The sequence below is a fragment of the Diadema antillarum genome, unplaced genomic scaffold (genome assembly GCF_040938485.1).
Source record: "Diadema antillarum isolate AM-2024a unplaced genomic scaffold, OU_Dant_1.0 seq00000378_RagTag, whole genome shotgun sequence".
In the NCBI taxonomy this organism is placed as follows: domain Eukaryota; kingdom Metazoa; phylum Echinodermata; class Echinoidea; order Diadematoida; family Diadematidae; genus Diadema; species Diadema antillarum.
The window spans coordinates 806,722-826,891 of record NW_027271377.1 but is presented as its reverse complement, the minus strand read 5'-3'; the positions used below and the strand labels follow the sequence as shown (position 1 = coordinate 826,891).

General features: G+C 40.2%; 1 protein-coding gene across 1 annotated transcript; it reads right to left on the bottom strand.

Moving 5' to 3' along the window:
- Positions 1-1,025: 1,025 nt before the first annotated feature.
- Positions 1,026-16,162, bottom strand: LOC139731553 (RING finger protein 145-like). The gene is made up of 2 exons (XM_071642437.1): positions 15,880-16,162; positions 1,026-2,896 (listed from the first exon to the last, which is right to left on the bottom strand). The coding sequence occupies exons 1-2, from the start codon at positions 16,079-16,081 to the stop codon at positions 1,026-1,028; spliced, it is 2,073 nt and encodes a 690-aa protein (XP_071498538.1). The 5' UTR covers positions 16,082-16,162.
- Between the last annotated feature and the right edge of the window lie 4,008 nt (positions 16,163-20,170).

The following is a 20,170-nucleotide window of genomic DNA, read 5'->3' as shown; positions in this document are numbered from 1 at the left end:
GCCGAGCCCTCCACTGTAAACAGGTCTACAGAATTGCGGGGCCGAGTACCACAATCGAGGCCGGGCTCAGCCTGGGCTCAGCCCGGGCTCGGCCCAGCCCTGCACTGTAAACAGCGTCTAAGACATAATCCAAAAATGAATCTTTGACACTGTTTTGTAAGTGCCAAAACGCATTGGCATGAGCTCACTAATAAGTCGTTGATTTTTTGGTCTGAATGCAAGTGAGATCCTATGCCAATGCTAGTTCGGCTACATTTAAAACTTTGGGTCAGCATTGGATTTCATTATGTTCTACAATGTACCTATAACCAATGCAGGATACTCTCTGTGGACATTAAGGTAAAAAAATAATAAATACCTGTTTGCTATTATCTATTTCAGCAATCTGACCACAAGTGCAAGTTCATACACAAAGACATATTGTATTAATGAATCAAACCAACATGTAGGCCTACCTATACTTCTAGGGCTTTCCATATTTGGCACAAAAGTGCACTCTGTGATTTGTTCCTCAGTCAAGGATCAAAGATCATCTTATATCAGTCATTAATCTTATCATTCCCTCTTTTTTTAGATACAAATCAGAGAACAACTTATCAAACGATATTGAAGTTATCTATCACTTTCTCATGATATAAACCAGACAATGAAAAATTATCTCAATCAGCAATCAGCCTCTATACAAGCTTTCAAATTGAGCAAGAATGGCAAATTCATTGGCAAGTGGGATGTTAGATTTGGCGTAGATGTAGCACAGATCTGCAGATACACATGATCACTCACAAATACTAGAATCGACTAAAGGTGTACTTTGTTTAAAATAATACTTTGGCCCTTTAAGGACATCTACGCAAGTTCAGCAAATATGATAAATTTACATTTGTCCAATACAGAAACAGAATTGCATTCGTTGTGCCATCACACATTTATACAACAAGTACTTAAAAATACCACACTTTGCATACTTGGAATTTTTAACATCTTCAATAAGAATTTCAGAGATTCAACAAAATCCACTCAACATCCTAGACAGGATTTTCCACGAGGCTGTGAGCATCATCACCATGTTCTGGCATTCCATCATGAACAGTGTTTTGATGCTGTGCTCCTTTTGAGTCCATGTCAAGACTGGCAGAAGAAAAGTTCTCCGGGTTTGGAGTGGCGGAATATTTTTGGTTTGAGTCTGGGGGTCTGTCGGAGGAATTATGACTTATTGCTGATCTGTCTGGACCCTCCCTATTTCTTTGAGGAGATGGTTCAGATGTGGCATCACCGCCACCAGCCTGCTGGGCCTGGTCTGTAGTAGGTCTCTGATCACTGCTTGTGGTTTCCGGCTCAACAATCTTGCTGTGGCACAGGGGGCACTTTTCCTGCACATAGAGCCACTTTCTGAGGCAGACTCCATGAAAGTAGTGCTTGCAAGGAGTGATGCGTGCAGTCTGCATCTCCTCATAGCAGATGGGACAGAGGTCTTTCCGCGTTGACAGCTCAGCAGGGTCTGCCTCTGGAAGGAGGCTGATTTTCCGGGACGCATTGCGTCTCTTCATGAAGCTGTTCCATCCAGCCTGGGCTCGCTGGTAGACATTGAAGTAGGAGTGGACAACGATGACCATTGCTCCAGTGAGATTGTAGCTGGAGTTCATGGACTCCAATCCTCCGTAGCACAACACAAACAGGGCAAGAATGAACTCAAGGATGTGACACATAGATTGGATGCCATACACGATATCATCCAGTGATTCCCATGGGGTTTGATACCGGTGCTCCCACATGAAAAGAGCGTAGATGAGAACGGAGCCGAAGGTTTGGATGCCTGTCAGGAGACAACTAGAAACAATGATGAGGAGCCATAGCTCCATCTCAAAGATGGTGAACACCATGTAGCTCATATACAGAGGTACACCCATCAGGGCAAAACACAGGAGCAGGACTTTGACATGTTTACCCACACTGCGGCTATTTGATGCACCAAGAGACAACAAGTAGGTGTTGGTCAGCTCATGGACTGACTGGATGATGGATGATATCACTATGAAGAGGACGATGCTGAGGAGAAGAATCTTTTCAAATCGTTTCAAGTGGAGGAGCCCCGTTTGCATGGCCAAAAGCATCAATGTGATCCCTTCTGTCCATCCCTTGTGCAGGAAATCTCCTTGCTCCCGTTCATTGAACCCTTTCAAGTATATCTTGCAGAAGGTGAGCACAACGTACGCTGTGTATGACACAGCAGAACTGAGCCCCACCAGACTCCAGGGACTGACACAGCAGTCTGCGATGGACGCCAGTAGGATCAACACCCACTTCTCCTGCACTGCCATATAATTCTTGCTGGCAAAATACGAGTACAGCTGGTACATGAATATGGTCAGCCAAAACACCAGGTAGATTGCAGGTACGAAGAACCTGTTGTACATAGCCAGGATGACACTGATGATGCCGTAGAGCTCGATATACTCCTGAAGGGTCTGCAAACCAATCAGTGCCAACCGGTAGGGCACCAGGATGTTGCGAAGTGTGAAGATTGTTACCATCACCATGCAGATGATTTCCGCGATGGAGTGCATCGTCACAGCAACAGCCACCGAGAGACCACATGCCCTCACAGCCAGAGGAAGGAGGTACGCTGCGAATGCCCAGATGCGCTTCGTCTGGAGGAGCTTGGCGGAGACTGCGCAGATGATGATCTGGAGTGCCACAAAGGTGTAGAGCTGCTGGATGCTGGCAGTGTCATTGTAGACCGACTCATGGGTGGTTGGGTCTGCCTCTGCCTGCAGGGCTAGGTAGTGACTGGATAGGTGGTGAGACCCCAGGATCAAGATGGCAACAATGAGGTGGACATAGAGCTTGAAAAGCATGTGTAGTGGCAGGGCATGGAGGAGAAGAGCTATCAGGTAACCTGCATTCAAAGAACAAGCATAAAATCATAGAATTAAATTAATACAATTTGGACATCTACATGTACAATGTACATGGTGATATGTAACATTAAAAAATCAGTGAAGTCAACTGTTGGACACCCTCACCACAGAAGTGTGACAAGCAACAGTGCTTTAGTTTATATGAGTACTACTGGGGTTTGTTAGTAAGGAAATGTTATGATCCTAGGAATAAGCACAACATGGGAAATGATACCATGCAAGGAGACTGATGTTCTGTTTTTTGTCCAAAAATATTTGACAGGATCAAAACATTTTCCATGAAGAAAAATGAGCAAACACTGCAAAATTAAGTTTGTGAATTTCACAAAAGCCAAGATTCCTGAAATTAAAATGCACATGAAAGTTCTTGTCCACACTATACATGTATGCATTGAATGCCAGCCGCAATTAGGAAAATTTTGCGATTCATATATTTCTGGTTTTATGGTATTGTTTGCTTGTACAAATGTATGATATCACAATTATTATTAATAACAATGTTAACACTCATACAATCATCACAATGATCACTTTATACCATGATAGAGTAGATTTTCATGTACCGGCGGTATTCAAAGATAAATGCACATTTTTCTTCATAACATACATTTATGTGGTCCAGCAGTTTTCTTTATTTCTGTGTTTCAAAATTACAGTGAAAAATGAATTACAAAACTTTCATATTTTGCTTGTATTTCCAATAAACTGCCCAGCATTACTTTCTTGGAAACTGAGAAGAGGTTATCGGACAAATATTCATATCACTGGGGCTAAAATGACCAGTTATGGAATTAGGAGATACTTTTGAGAGTAACTGCTATAGATCTATAGACACAAACCAGGCAGAGTGAAATGCAATTTAGCATGCTGCCCTGACACATGTCAAGTTTTAGACAGAGTTGTTGAGAAGAAACTGGCATGGCCTTCTAATTAATTGGATAGTAACAAGAGTACCTTTGCTGGTAGCAGGTTTGCATAATACTGATTTTGGTTGACACAAGAGGATTCTTTACATGTATCTGGTTGCAATGATTAATCAGCACAAGGATTTGACACCCTCTGTCAACATGGCACAAGTCGTCCTTGCCTTGAGCATGTGACAATGAATGCACCCAGGAAAACAGTGGATTACAATCATAGGCACGGCAAGGTAATTTCAAATGCCAGTGAAGTATCGTGGCATTAGAAAAACAATGGATTAAGCACTATAAACCATTCCTACTGCTAGTGATGTGTCACAACATAAAAATTATGATAGGTACAATGTACTTGGCTCACAGTTGGCAACTGTACACATGTACATGTACCAACTGATGCCAAATTTCAAACATCGCAAGACAAATCACTGACTTGACAGATTTTTCTAACAGTGTGAGTGAAGATTGCAAGACATTTTGTGAAAACGGTGCTTACCACAGAAATATAGCAATATTGATCACATGATCTACATCTCTATACACCACAAGCACACGCTAAATGTGTAGCTATCAAAATGTACCAGTTAGTAAAGCTACAATTATGTATGGCTCAAGCTGCAGCTGAGAGCTTTAATAGTTCATTGTGCATGCATGCATTATTGTACAAAAACTCACAATATTTCTAAACTGTTTCACTGCAGTGTGAATGGAATGCTCAAACATATTTTACGTCTGTATGTCGCAATACATGTATTTGCCAGTAATAAAGAGCTTAGTGAGTACAACTGCTTGATTGGACAAATTTGACATTGAAACCCTTCTCTTGGGTGGTGGACACTGAATTCATACAGTACCAGGCAAATTAACATTAAATATGCTCTAGGTGAAATTACATCACGTAGACCTAGATCATAGAGAGAATGCTTCATTGCCATACACTTTCAGTATGTCCCAATTATAAGGTGTAACACAGGACATCTATGGAATAGGCTCTATGCACAGCATGATGTCTTTTGTTCTACTACATTGTAAAAGGAGGCTGGGTTACAAGTAAACATCCGAAAGCCTTGAGCAGAGAAACAAGATCTCATGAGCACTTCAGATTGTCTTCTTAGGTGTCAGCAATGTCCACATCAAAGTTTGTGCACATATGTATGGCAGCTTGTCATGTAGTATAGGTGTAGATGGAAATACTACCCAGAGTTCCACACATGTATAAACTGTATGGTCTTAGTGCACATAGACATTGAAGATATGATGAATTCAAATGTGCTGCACCAGAAGTGTTCTGGTGCTTCTTGTATTGCTGCAGAAAAGATGCACACAGAGCCACCACTGTAGCTGTTGGCACATTTTAAATACAAATAGCCCAAGAATGAAGCAGCCTCACTTAATTCTAGGCAGATACTGGTACTATACATGTACATAGTTCACAGTCAGCATGCCCCTAAAATTGGCTCTGCATGGTCTGGGATAAAGCAGATAGTAAACAATTAAACTCAAACACATACATGTACATACTGTTTGAATTACACAGAAAGATTTACAAATCAAAAATCTTCTGACTAAATTCCACTATTTACAATTTAAATTCTCTATGTAACCTTTTTATCTTATGATAATCTACTAGATACTGTAAAAGTGGATATTTTTGCGCGACTAATCTTTTGCGCTTAGCCGGGTAAGAAGAGTTTCACGTGTTTTTAATTCCGCGGAATCAAGACAGCAACTAATGGAACATATGGCAAGCAAAAATATTTGCGTGCTTTTATTTTCGCACTAGCTTCTGGTTGCGCGAAATGCGCGAAAATTTCAACGCCGCCAAAATTTCCACTTTTACAGTTTTAATCTCTTCACTATATTGCGTCTACAGCAAAAACATTGTTTACAATTGAAATTCTGTATGTGTGCAACTAAGGAGTGACAATGCAAACGGCTGATTCTAATCATTTACCATGAAGAGCAACTCACATGAAGATCTTTAGAGCAATTATTCCGCTGTTGTGATTACAAAGTATCTCTGATTGCTTACAAAATGTAGCACTCTTTTGCTCCATATGCACAAATGAATGGAAATTACCTAATGGTTATTTTTCTTGACAGTTTAACCTGTTGAGGATGAGTCCCAAGTATCAGAGACTCCAACTCTCCCGTTTTCGACGGGAGATCTCCCGCCGAAAACCCATTTTTGCAAAATCTCCCGTTCTCCCGCTTGAGATTTAATTTCTCCCGCCTTGGCTCTGTGTCTCCCGCCTTGGCTCTGTGTCTCCTGTTGGAAAGGATTTCTTACTTATTGCTATTGTATGTTGAAAAAATAAGCCTTAGATAGCACCAGAGAGCATCAAGAACCCTAGGAACTTGGCGCTTCGCACACATCAACTTCGAGTCTCCCGTTTGCTAGGGGTTTCAGGCGGGAGAATCTCCAGATCAGAAGGTGCTTTGGGTTGGAGTCTCTGAAGTATACTTGGGCAGGTGTCTACGGGAAAAGAGTGTTGTACTGTAGCAAAATCAGTCCGTCCTCAATGGGTTAATCATGATTCTGATGCATTTTTTTAATCAGAGTAATGGGCATATTTCTTTCTCTCAATGACAGTGAAACAACCAGCATTTTGAGGTATCATTAGCCATTAGAGGAGATTCCCAACGCTCTTGAAAGTCATACCCATGATGGAGAATATTGTTTTCCCCTTATAAGTTCACACTCCATTACGGACCAGTAACCTGATACTATAAGCAGCTGCCTGAGGATGCCAAACCCAGTAACCCCATTCTTGTGCTGTCATATGACACTCACCAGATACATTCGCCATGGCTACCATACTAATACCTAACAAGCAAATGATCCTTCCACAAAAGATTCTTCCACAATGTGTTCATTTCATGTTTTTGTTTTGTTCTTTCCATTTGTTTAGCTATGGCTAGCTATTCTTCCTGCACACATGATGGGCACCCTTTGAAATCTTCATCCCTTATGACTCTTTGCAAGGTTGAAACCCCAAGCCTGCTAGCCGTTTGGGTATTTGCACGATGGTTTCAGTAAATGGCAATGGATGTAAAAATGTCACAAAAAGAAAAAAAAAAAATGATCAAGATGATTTAGTTGTGAAAAATGAAATCCATTCTGCATATTTCACATCTCTTTTCCTGGACTATCTCGGCTTTCTCTTTGTTCAACAACAGCATAATACATTAATTATATATCAATATCAAATGATGTACACCATATCAGGGCCATAAAGGACATGTTGCACAGAAGAAATCATATTTCAAGCCCATATCATTTAATATCTGTTCAGTACCCTGAACATACAACAGGTGTTTGACAGAAAATGTAGGCAAGTATCTGCCAAAAAATATCTCCTTGTGAGTTTTTTACAGTTTGTTCGTTTAATTGATTTGGGGGGAAAGGAGTTGGGTATAGTTCATTGTAACTTTTTTTTTCATTATTGAGGGAGGGTTTTGGTATAGCTCTTGGTACTTCAATGTTATATTGCACAAAAACACTGCCCACAGGCAAAACATAATGGAGGGAGGGAATGCCCATAGCAAGATTGTGGATTTTGTCACATTTGTCTTCATGAACAATCATAGACATACAGTGTACTATGGTAAATTTCCTAGATCATGAATCAAATACAGGTATGTCAACATGACATTTGCTTGCCAATCATACTTGAAGCAATAAGCCTCACCTGTCACGGTGATCGTACCACTATTTAACGCTGCAACAGAACTTAAATACACGCTGTCTGTGAAACCTGGAAAGATTACCCTTTTTTTTATTGAAAATGCGGTAATTCCAGTCATACTGATGCAATGAATGTCTTTCTCACACCATCAGGATGGGTTCATGTGGGTGCAAAGTATCGGCGAATAGATTTAATCCATCTTTCCTCCAGGGAAATTAGATAGCAAGGCTTGACTTTTGACAAGAACATGATGCCTAGAACTTGCGTGTCTAGTCACACGCCATTAGCACGCCGCCACACTCGTTCATCTCTTCTTGGATCCCTGGAAAATGCTCTGATGCATGGAGCTTCACAGGGAGGCATTCCCAATCCTCCACCAACCCCCCCCCCCCCCCCAACACACACATCCTGAAGATGCCTCTTCTATATCTTTAGCAGAAAGTTCTCATCCAGGTGATGCATCACACTTTCACTTTCCTGCTGCATTACATGTTTTCCACATTGTGCATTGCACACACATGAAGAGGCAGGAGCTCCTATCAAAGTATTAATCCCCAGCATGTATCACATCCGTCTTTCACAGAAGGTGCATGAAAAAACACCAACAACACCACCACCCACACCGCCTCGCTGTTTGCAGTCAACACAGAGCTACCTCTAAAGTGCACCTCTCGTTTCCGCTCCGCGAATGAGATCAGGGAAGCGTTACCCCCGGTGTGTGTCGCAGTCGCTTCTGTACCAGGCTGTCGGATTATTGTCAATTTTGTGTCTAATGCTGGCATCCCATGTGCGCTGTAGGCAAGGCATCTTGAGTACCTACATTGCTTGTCTATGAAGTATAATGGCAAAACAGTTCTGACACAATATCCCACTGGATATCTGCAGATATCAGCAGCATTTGAGATCATAGCAAGTAGAGGTCCAGGCCCCTGCTTATAAATGATGAATACATTTGTCCTTCAATGCCGACTTGTGTATTCTCCCCCCCCCCCCCTCCCCCGTCTTCAGCTTTGCTTTTCTCAAATCATTTTATCATAAAATTTGCTTGTTTGCTTATCTGTCATACAATACAATTGCAAAATTAGAAAGGAACTGATCCCCACTATGTACCAGGAAGGCTTAATTTGAATAACTGACAAAATTTAGATTGACACCATACAGGCTATTTGAATTTCAAAACCGTTAATATTTTGACCTAATTCATCTTTGTTTAGAAGGCAACATATTTTTCTGTTTAATGAAGTAATTCAAAAAATCTTTTCCAGGTTTGAATGCATACATCTTCACTTTCAGAGAAAGCCATTCTGATCAGGGGAGTGACACAACTACGACAGATCTGTGGGAATTTGTGCATAATTTGATGTAAGCCACTGAATGTCACAAAATAACCTTCAATCATGACAACCAATTCTTGGTTCTGCACATGTAAATGAATATACATTACAGTTTGTATCTCCAGTAACATTTTTCATACTTTTCAAGCCAAAAGACTTACAATGTAGAACCCAGTACAAGTTAATTAAATTCATTATGAAGAGCTCTGCATTGTTTACAATGGAAGGTAGGCTGAACCACTGACAAATGAAATGAAATTTCTGCCTGCAGAATGTTCAATTAAATTAGTGACATACCATGTATGAATGCTATAGTGTATTACAAGCCTGCTCACACATGCACCAACAATTTTAAAACTGTTTTGTTTTGTTTTGTTTTTTAAGATTGATTTTTGCAACAGAAGGCAAAAATCCAATATAATATTTCTGTATGGACACTAAAAATCACAGACTACACTGTACCATGACCCAAATCATGATGTAAAAAGTAGTCCAATCTTTTTTTTTTTTTTTTTTTTAAGTCCTTACAACCATGTGCCTCATACAGTGCGTGTGAACGGCATGCAAACAAATAAATAAATGAATAAAGAATGAAATGAAATATTTATATCAAATGCTAAAATGCTACATGGCATCACATTTTTCATCCCATTATGCAAACACCTCTTCATGCACTAGGTCCAGGGTGAGGGTGCCTTGGGTCATGCTTTGGCTATTGTGAAGGCATACGCATCTCTGATTGCTTTGCTTGCAGGTGTAATACAATCAATTTTTGCATTACGATCAAAAAACCAATAACTCTTGTGTGTGAATGGACCTCCTGGGAAGCCTCCACAAGTTTACCAAGTACCATCAGTCAAGGGAACAGTCTCACTTTTTCTTCACTGTCCTAGTGAGACTCCTTGTCAAATATCAAGTATCATATCAATGGGTATTGAATTTCATTCTTTTACTTTCATTCACATCATTATGCATTTAAAACAGGCAAAGTTCACTGAAATTGGCCAGCACATAAAAATCAATGGCATACAAAAGATTCACTTAATTTACAGCATCCAAGGTGCTACATAAGCACTTGCCTGATTGTCCAGGGCAAGTGAATGTTTCTGATTAGTTACAAAAAAAAAATGCTTGCCCTAATTGGGCAAGCAAAAAAGTTTTGAAGCCAACTTTTCCTCCCTTCACACCCATGAAGTCAACCATAGAAAGGCCCACAGTTAATGACTGTTAAGTGATGCAAAACACTTTAATTTCATATCATTTCCAACAACTACTAGTATATAAAGTGAAGAAGCCCCAATGCAATGCAATATCAACACTTGATTGAACAAGTTTCTATACTCCAATGTGTCCCAAGCACCCAAGGTGAGGTCATGACAATAATAAACCCGTAATCTGCAAATAAAGTACAGGTATAAATTTTGTATCAGTCTATGTAATTTTCTATTTTGCACTTGCGGAAAACAAAAAGGATGGCATGTGTACATTCCCTATTAATGATTCAACAACTAAAGAGGCTCTACAATACTACCATTACAGAGAACCTCTAAAGGCCTATGACATGTAACAGTGATTTGACCAAAACCTACATGAATTATTCCACTTGTGCCTAGCCCAGAACTGGCCAGCAGTTATGAATAATTCACAACAGTTATTGAAGGACAAAAAAAAAAAAAAAAAGATGCCGGCATTTAATGAAATATACATGTACTGTACATGATACGTTGTACTTGTGTCCGGCTGAGCCTTTAGAAGAAGAAGAAGAAAGAAAGACAAGAGAAAAAAAAAAGAAGAAAAAAGAAACAGACAAAATAAATGGGCATGCACAGCCCTAAGTTTGAATCAATTAGAATTTTTTTTCTACAAATTCTATGCACCGTAATACCAACAACAATCAACAAATAACTTCTGCCATTAATGATATTTGAGAGAATTGAGGAATTATGGCTGAAATGCTTGGGAAAATGAAATGTTATCAGAAACTGACTTTGTGAGTGCCCATGGCAATGGAGAATTAATGAGAGAGCAAAATTGAAAATTGCAGACTGAAGACCAGCTGTATTACATTTTCTAATTTGCCTTGCTGGCTTGCATGTCAGTTACAGTGTACAATGTACATGTAGGCCTAGTCTGTTACAACCTCTGCATTTATACATGTACAGGTAGTTGGGTGTATACCGACCATGCTGATCTTCACCATGTCTTGCTTGAGATATAAAAATGTGTACGTATGATCAGTCAATTGCCTGATTACACATCAATGACATTACTTCAAAACAGTACCTTTGAAACAATCAGACATAAATGAACAATATTCACAGCGCTTAAAAAAACAACAACATCTGGAATCACATCTAACCATTTGTTGACAATTACACTGCTGCGGGTTTGGCATTATTTTATAATTTAACAGGTGAACACGTTTGTAAAGCACGAGTGTGTAAAGGTTCTCTTGAGAGATTGGCAGAAAAAGTCTCTAGCTCTCAAGAATACAACGTACTAAAATATTGCAATATTATGGGTCTTACAGGAAGACTAATCTACAAAACTAAACATATTGCATTCATTTTACATCTATAGACTGATTGGGTGGTTTGATATTTCCTCAGGACATGTTTTTAGTTTCAATTGGGTACCACACACTGACATGAACACAAATCATCTGGTGTGGTATGACCACACTTAGTGATAGAAAGCAATCACCGTATTCTCTGGCGATAAGGCTGCACCTCAGCATAGGCTGTACCCCAACTTTGGTGACCCCCCCCAAAAAAAAAAAAAATGCATAAGGATTTCATTCTTTACAAAACTTTAACCCTTTTCTCTGAATTTTGACAACAAACTTCGTATGTATTTCTACCTGGTTGGCATGTTTCCTATCAAATTCTTTCTCTCTTTTTTTTTTTTTGTGTGTGTGTGTGCGTATGTGTATGTGTTATGAAAGTTTTGGCGGTATGAACACTGAATAATGGAAACTCCATGTCCCATAATGTGAAGGAAAACTGAGTGTGTGTGCGCAATGTTTATGTATAAAATTAGAGAATAAAACTCGTATGAAAAAGAGCTTTCGAGTACTCACACAACCTGATGTACAATAGCGAAGCAATTGTGCTGCATGAGATAGAGCTATGATTATGATCATTGTGTGATTGATGTTATGATGCGTGCTAGACAGGTTATTGCATACAATGCAGTGGCCAGGACGGCTCTGTAAAGCAGCTTGTTCGTGCTGCACTATTGTACCCCCTGTTCGGACGCAAGCCAGTTAATACCAAAACTCGATAAGGAAACGACGTATAAAGAATCATCGTATAGCCGACAGACCGTTCAAATTTTGCGTCTGAACACCCTGTTAATCTCCCAAAAATTGGCATGGAAAACAACAGCGGTTAGGAGGTGATGACAACAAAACAAGTTGTCATTTGATTGCAGAACATGGCTTTGTCTAAAGATTGACTGATTCATTGCATGATATCGAGTTGCTCATTGACACATTGCATTGTCCCTTACGTGATTATGTGTGTTGGTTCAGCAGTTTATTCGTTCAGTTGAAAATTAATGCGGCCTTATCGCCGGGGGAATACAGCAATTTTGATTTGCAAGGGATTGGTTATGAGCAAAAGCATGAATTGGGTGAGCAGAGAGACGAGGATGCTTGGAACAATACCTCTCTCTCTCTTTGTCAGTGGCAACCTGATTTACTACACAATGCCCATGCCTAGCAGTTTGAGACTCTTGCGTCTAAAAGAGTAGTGTGTCACAGCTTACACAATAGACTTCATATTTGAGTGGAAACATTGTTCTTTCACATTTATAATTTTGTATAAGTTGAGAATTGGAATGTATATGCTGTTTTTTGACGATCAAATCTATTATCTTTTTTAAAATTCATTCTTATCATCTAAAGGCAGGTGATATGGTATTCAGCATTCACAGTTACTAAATCCTTGCCAGGAGTATCTTTTCTTTCTTTCTCTTTTTTAGCATGGGCACCTGCCTCCTGTTTTAACAGAGCGTTTCAAACTAGACTTACCATGACAGCATCAGGGCAATTTTGCTTTACCCTGCCTGTTAAACATTCCTGCCCAAAATGTGGCTTGGACGTTGTTGCTGTAACATTTGCCAAATTCTATCCGAGCCAGCTAGGGTAATTACCCCAACATTATTCCTACATTACCCCAACAACCTTTCTGTGAGAGCGTTCTCGCGGTAGCATTCCTTTGATACACTCTTGAAACGTACATGTGCAATAGTCCAAACAGAATGGCACACCGCTCACCAATCACGTGCATGGACTGTAACCACACCCCCTTCGAACATGAACATGTAGGTTTTCATGGAAACCTGCCTAGGGTTTTCAGTGTGTGTCTGTTAAAACGGTACCCCGCCCTCACTCTCTCCTGCGGTTTTATTACCAAGGGTAAGGAATTTTGTTCTCCGGATGTTGTCTCAACGTTGTCAGCGTAGAGTCGGTTAAAACAGGGCTTAATTGTACTGTGACAAAGGTGAGGGAAGGATACACCACTTTACTTGTACAAATTGTAAGTGTACAGAGTAATTTTTATTCATGTAATTTGTGTATTCATCCATGCATTAACATTCTTGTATAGATATATTAACATCTGTGGTGTAATTTGTGCAAAAGTGCATTGTGAACCATTATATCTCTTTAACTTAGCTAGTACCATAAAGGGCTCTGTGAAACTGGCACTGTTGACACATTAGGAGCACACGTTTGCATATTTTCCCATGTGATACTGGTGAAAGTGGGATAAAAACAATACACTTCTTTTATGTATCTAACACAAGTTACATTTTATAGATATGACATAGATCTCTTTATACAAAAGTTGGGATTGGTAAATTTTGTGATTAAGTTGGAATTGAAGATCAAAAGAAATTCCTCAGGCACAGTAAAGTGATTTTGGAAACACATTTAAGAAAGCAATTCTTGAATCTTTTAATCGATATTGACCCACTTCCCCACTTTTTAGGTATTGTTGGCAATTGTGTACTACATGTAGGTTTTCAAGAATAACTGATAGAGCAATCAAAGCCAATGCTGCTCAAGATAAATAGACAGCCAGGTTTGTTTAGACATGACCCTCTTTCAGTAACTTTTTCCTCATCCTCACCGATAACATCATTACCTGTACACAGTCGTGTACAGGTGTACAGGTGCAAACTTAAACGCTGGAATTTCTCTTTTTTTTTTTCTGGCTTTGTGACCTTAATCTGGTGAACATCTCTGTGTAAGGGAATGAAGAACACTCGCTGAGACCTGCACATAAGGCTGGTTTGCTGTGGAAATGAAACAGAAAAGGAAGGAAATGGAGAGAAAATCCGATGACGGAGAGAATCCATCCTCTGAAAATCGACGTAGCGAGAGACTGTCAGCCCGGCACGGGGACGCTCCTGGACGAATAAGCACTGAGAACAGCAATGGTTCTTCCCTCAACGCAGCTGGTCAACCAACCATCAAGGCGAACAATGATAGCAGCAAAGCCAAATTCTTTGCCTAGGAAGTAAGATCTTCTTCAAAGCGTGCAGAATGGATTTAACATTTGTGAAAAGGGTGAAAAAATGCAAGGAGAAAAGATGATGAGAGTTCATTTAATTTGAAACCATATAAAGAAAATACAGTTGTTTAGAATGTAAGAAAAAAATTGCCTATTTTCATCATAGTAAATTCACATCACACTGCATGTTTACAAATGTATGCATGGCAAATTGTATGCAGCCAGCCACAGTAGTCACTCGCTTGTGGCTGCATCCAGCGACCCGGGCCATGGCTACAACCACATGCGTGTGGTCATATACACTGCCTTTGAAAAATGAGAGAAAGTTAAAGGTGGCAGCTCGACACTGGCAACATGACTGTCCGGTGGCAACCCGACGAGAATACTGGTGAATGGTGAATTCTATGTCTGTGTTGTATATATGTGCATGGGAGCTGAACTGAGAACCCGAGGGCACAGATGCACTAGACAGAAAGATCCGTCTGTCCAGAAGAGTCTTTTATATTTCCGACGTTATCGCTCTCCTCCGGAGACAGACGGAAGCTTACCATATACCTCGCTGTATTGAAGCTCTTAACCACTGTCTCTATGGAAAATTGGGTGAGATACCTCACCCTTCTCGGTTGCGTCTAATTCACAGCCCTAGATCGGTAAATTTAAACTTGCATAGCAAAATCAACATTTCAAGATAGCATTGCACTTTCCACATCAATGAATCATCCAACACTTTGGAAGAATTTTCATGACAAAAGACACAACTACCAGCCCGTCAATACGATCGTAACAGCTCTTCAATGTATGAATCGCTTAGCCAATCACATGCGAGGTAGATTTCTGCGTGTTTTTTATTAAAACAGTACCTCACATGTGATTGGCTAACGGATTAAAAAAGGCGACTTACTGCTAGCGAACGGCGATGTTACGATATGGATACAAATTTCTGCGATCTACCCTGGTTACTGTGATTATTTCGATTGCACAATGTGAGAAAGTTACCCCAAATATTACTGCATAATGTGGCATGTCATGTCAAACTTGTTTGAATGTAAATTGGGTGGAGAAATTGGGTTTATTGTAACGTTTGGTCTGTGCGCGACCGCTGGCAGAGCATCAATACAGAAGCTAGTATTACAGCCTTCGGTCTGTCTACAATGTAGGAGGGGATCCGTGAAGCCAGACGCAGTGCAGTCTCTGCGGAACATATTCCCGACGACCAGATACAGACCGATCTTTTGGTCAACAGACGCACCGGCACGGGGATCTGATGCAGGTGTATGGGCAGGTGCAAGCTGCACGCTGGCAACTCGACAGTATGACTTTCGTCAGGCCGCCAGACTGTAACTTCTTTTAAGGAAGAGAAAGGTGAGAATTGTAATTTTCACATGACAAAATCAATCAAAAAAGATGAATTATCACACAAATATCAGTTCTACCTGTTATCTAATCATTATAAAAAGTGGTAGACTCATCAAATTGACATTAGAAATACAGTATCTACATACCCACATACTCGGCACCCAGGGTGAGTTTTTCGGGGGCGACTCCCAGCTTCTCCACCACCTCATTGTTGATGACCTCACTCTCTGAAATCAGTTTTTGGGCCCGAGAATGGTAGAGCGACTCGAGGATAAAGACGCTCGGAAGACGGAGCACAACATTAGAAAAACGAAGCAATTGTGGTCTTCGCAGGATAGGGAAATCCATGATGTATTGTCAAATGTGTCATGTGTGTAGTGGGGTTCCTAGATGACAAAACGGTCCTGTAACACACCGCACTCTGTTCATCTGAATATTCTGTCTTTCTGATATCCTAGCCTACACTCTCCTAGCCAGTCCTAACGTTAGGTTACAGTTGTAGCGTTAGCACAGTAACAATGCTAGGTCGGAGTGGCGACTCGCAAAATGTGAAATCTACGCCATCAAAACTGACAGCATGCTGCTATCACGACAAGATTAAAGAATCCGCAGTCATTTCGATCAATCTTACTGAGACTTGATGATGTGCAGAACAGACACGGCCCGGTCGTCACAACCGAGGCCGAGACACAAGCGCTGATGAACTAACCGTTTGAGTTTGGCAGTTCGCAGGAAAGACCCGGCCCTGCCCCTAGTTACTGTCTGGCCCTTACGCTATACGGCATACACTCTATTTTAAACCACTGGCACTGTCACTGACGCGATGATGGCACATTATGAGAATGAAAATACGATAGAAGGATCTGCAAGATACATGATCAAACACCCACCGGGCGTGGAATCACCATGACCGAGAGCTTTTGTTTTCCTTGTTAGAGATCCGTGCCTTTGATACCATCGTCGTCGTCGCCGTCATTAGTCACCTCCCACCCACTTGCATTTGATGCTGCGATCGTACGTACGTGCGCATGGTCTACGTGCAAGTTTCGTAGGTCCCCGTGATCGAACGTGCACTCGACTCGGCTGTGCGGTAACCAATTCCCCACACAAGTCTAGTCGAGGATACCACTAACGATCATTTACTGTATGGAACACAGGCTAAGCACACACAGAACGCTCAGGAAGTCTTGATGTCCGAGACCGTTCGTCGTCTGCATCGATGTTTATGTCCGCTTTGCTCCGCTGCTCTTCGCTTTCTCACCATACACCAGCGAATACAGTACAAATTGTATGTATTGTACAGTGTGTAAAATAAGGTCTTTGGATGCTTTCACAATCTATACAGCATCAGCGCAGCGCGCGAGCGAGCTGCGAGCATGCACGTACCACAGAACTCTGTGGCTGCGAGCCGTCACGTCTGTACGCAACTTTGTCCCGAGGTGGCGCTCTAATACGGCACTGTACTACTCAGTGTGCAGGTGCCATATAGTGGAGGTCATATTTCTCATTTGACTTTTTAACATCATAAATGTGTTTTTGATGATATTTAGCTATATTTGCCCCTACATCATATGGGAAATTACACATTCAAGGGTTATAGAGCTTCTCAAAGGGACACTTTTGAAAATCATGCCCTTTGGATTTTTTTTCAAAAATAAATCTTACAGTGTTGATCAGTTCTTCCAAGGAGGTACTAGGCAATCCTTGGTTCTTCATAAGATGAATACATAGATGCAGGCAGTTATCCTTGATTATGGGGGTGTCATCATCACCTTATTGCCTACAAAGACTGACTTTGTTTTGTCAATCAGACTAGCTTTATGTATTTTGAGCTGTTTCAGTGGCAGCCAAAACAAAGAAATACGTTAAAATAACACAGTCATTCAAAGTTGTGTGATACTGATGGCTGCTATGTACAAAGATCTAGTACCACAACAACATAATAGGAAAACAAATTGTAGCCAAGCAGAGTGGGGGGGGGGGGGGGGGGGTAGGAAGGAGAAGGGGGGAGGGAGGAAGATATATGACACAATAGATCAACATAGACCAGCAGAGCTTGTATGGGATGAATACTTCCCATAGACTTGTGTGCATTGCGTGCATTCTCTATAGTGGAGGTCATAAAATTTATCATTTGACTTTTTAACATCATAAATGTGTTTTTGATGATATTTGCCCCTACATCATATGGGAAATTACACATTCAAGGGTTATAAAACTTCTCAAAGGGACACTTTTGAAAATCATGCCCTTTGGGTTTTTTTTTCAAAAATAAATCTTGCTGTGTTGATCAGTTCTACATATTAAGATGAATACATAGATGCAGGTAGTTATCCTTGATTATGGGGGTGTCATCATCACCTTATTGCCTACAAAGTACTTTAAAAGACTTTGTTTTGTCAATCAGACTAGCTTTATGTATTTTGAGCTGTTCCAGCGGTAGCCAAAACAAAGAATTACATTAAGATAACACAGTCATTCAAAGTTGTGCGTTACTGATGGCTGCTATGTACAAAGATCTAGTACCACAACATAATAAGAAAACAAATTGTAGCTAAGCAGAGTAGGGGGGGGGGGGAGGGGAGGGGTAGAGGAGAGGGGAAGGGGGGGGGAGGGTAGGAAGGAGAAGGGGGAGGGAGGAAGAGATCTGACACAATAGATCAACATAGACCAGCAGAGCTTGTATGGGATGAATACTTCCCATAGACTTGTGTGCATTGCTTGTGTCCAAACTTAAAACTTATCTGTTCCTTTCATACTGAGGACTGTATTGCTGTATGTAATTAATATTGGATCAATATTGTATTTTTAATTGGTATATGTTGTATTCTTTATTTGGTATATATTTGTTTTTGTCTACCATTTTCTTGTTTGTTGAAATGTTTGAATATGTATATGCATGTAAATATATGATATGTTTTCATTTTTGAAGCGCCATGAGCACTGAAAAGTGGACCTGTGCGCTATACAAGTAGCCACTATTATTATTATTATTATTATTGTGTGCATTCTCTATAGGACTCACACGGGTAAATAATTCCCCATAGAGATGTGTGTTAAAATTCAAATTTCAAAAAATTTTATAAAATAGCTGGGAGAAATGAGGTGTTCCAGCTTCACTAACCTGGATAAGTGAGATATACCCTTTCATCCATCAAATTTTCAGGGTGGGTTCTTCTGCTCAAATTCTGTCCAAGGGTCCGCAAAGCCAGACTACGAGTTCTTGTCACTCAAAAAATCACCTATTTTCCGTACACATACCCAATGAAATATAGTCCCCTCAAATTCCATCAGAAAAGCTTTCATCTTCCAATCAAAATGCAGTTTGTAGAGGAATTCATACTCAATATCTACAGCTATTCAATTTTTTGCCAAACTGCATCATTGATTTTTAACTAATTTTTTCTTCATTTATTTTGGTATCTTTGGTACGAATTTGTGAAGGGGTCTGGGACAGTCCATTTTATCTACAGGTGTGAGCCCTATAACAGCTTGCGCACTGAACTACTAAAGTTGCTGTGATCATCAGTTGTAGAGTTCCAGAGAGGTTACTATTTATGTAGTACCGAGTATTACAATGGCGACTTGAATCCTAATAAAATGATTGGCTGAGAGCAATCAGTTCACCATTCTTTTATTTTGCCTAACATGCCCAACGGGCATAAGTATTTACTAATGACTTACTAACTACTACTCGGACTCGGAGATCATTGCTCAAATGCGTGACTTCGTTCATTTAGTTGGATTGGTGTAGTTCGCTTTACTGTTTTCATTAATCTACTGTACAGTATGATTACCAATGAATGAGATAATTTCGTGTTACAGTATTGTACATGTTTGGCAGGAAGAAGGAAACAGATTTCAAACAAATACCAGAGTAACCCACTCCCTGAGTGTGTCATGGGGTGGGGCTGTATCATTTCATGCCTTACTTCCATTATTATAAGGTGAAAAAGAATGATTAGGCTACTGCAGGTATAAACACAGATTTTTCTTCGATCATAGATTGAAATATGAGATGTTCTCAAGTGTACTTTTTATTGATGATTTTGTTCTGCATGATTTAATAAAATTATCTCATGTTTTGTGAATATAATGGCAAGAGGAAGGAAATAAAACATTAAAAAATATTCAGTGAGATCACAAACTTAGTTGCAAATGTGGCTAGAAAACTTAATTTTTAACCCACATGAAGAGACTTATTAAAGAAAATTACCTCCTCTCCATACCCACTATCATGTTCATAAGTGTTAATTCCTTTCTTAGCCTCCCTACCACTTGACTTTTTGTAATGAAGAGTACAATGATAACAAAAAAGATAGGCCTACTTTTCATTAAAGTGGAACATATCAGCAAATTATCAGTGTATTACAGTTTCCCCACATAAATGGCAGAGGTGATATTGTCATCCCCTCTCAAGTTTCCCACTGAACTGAA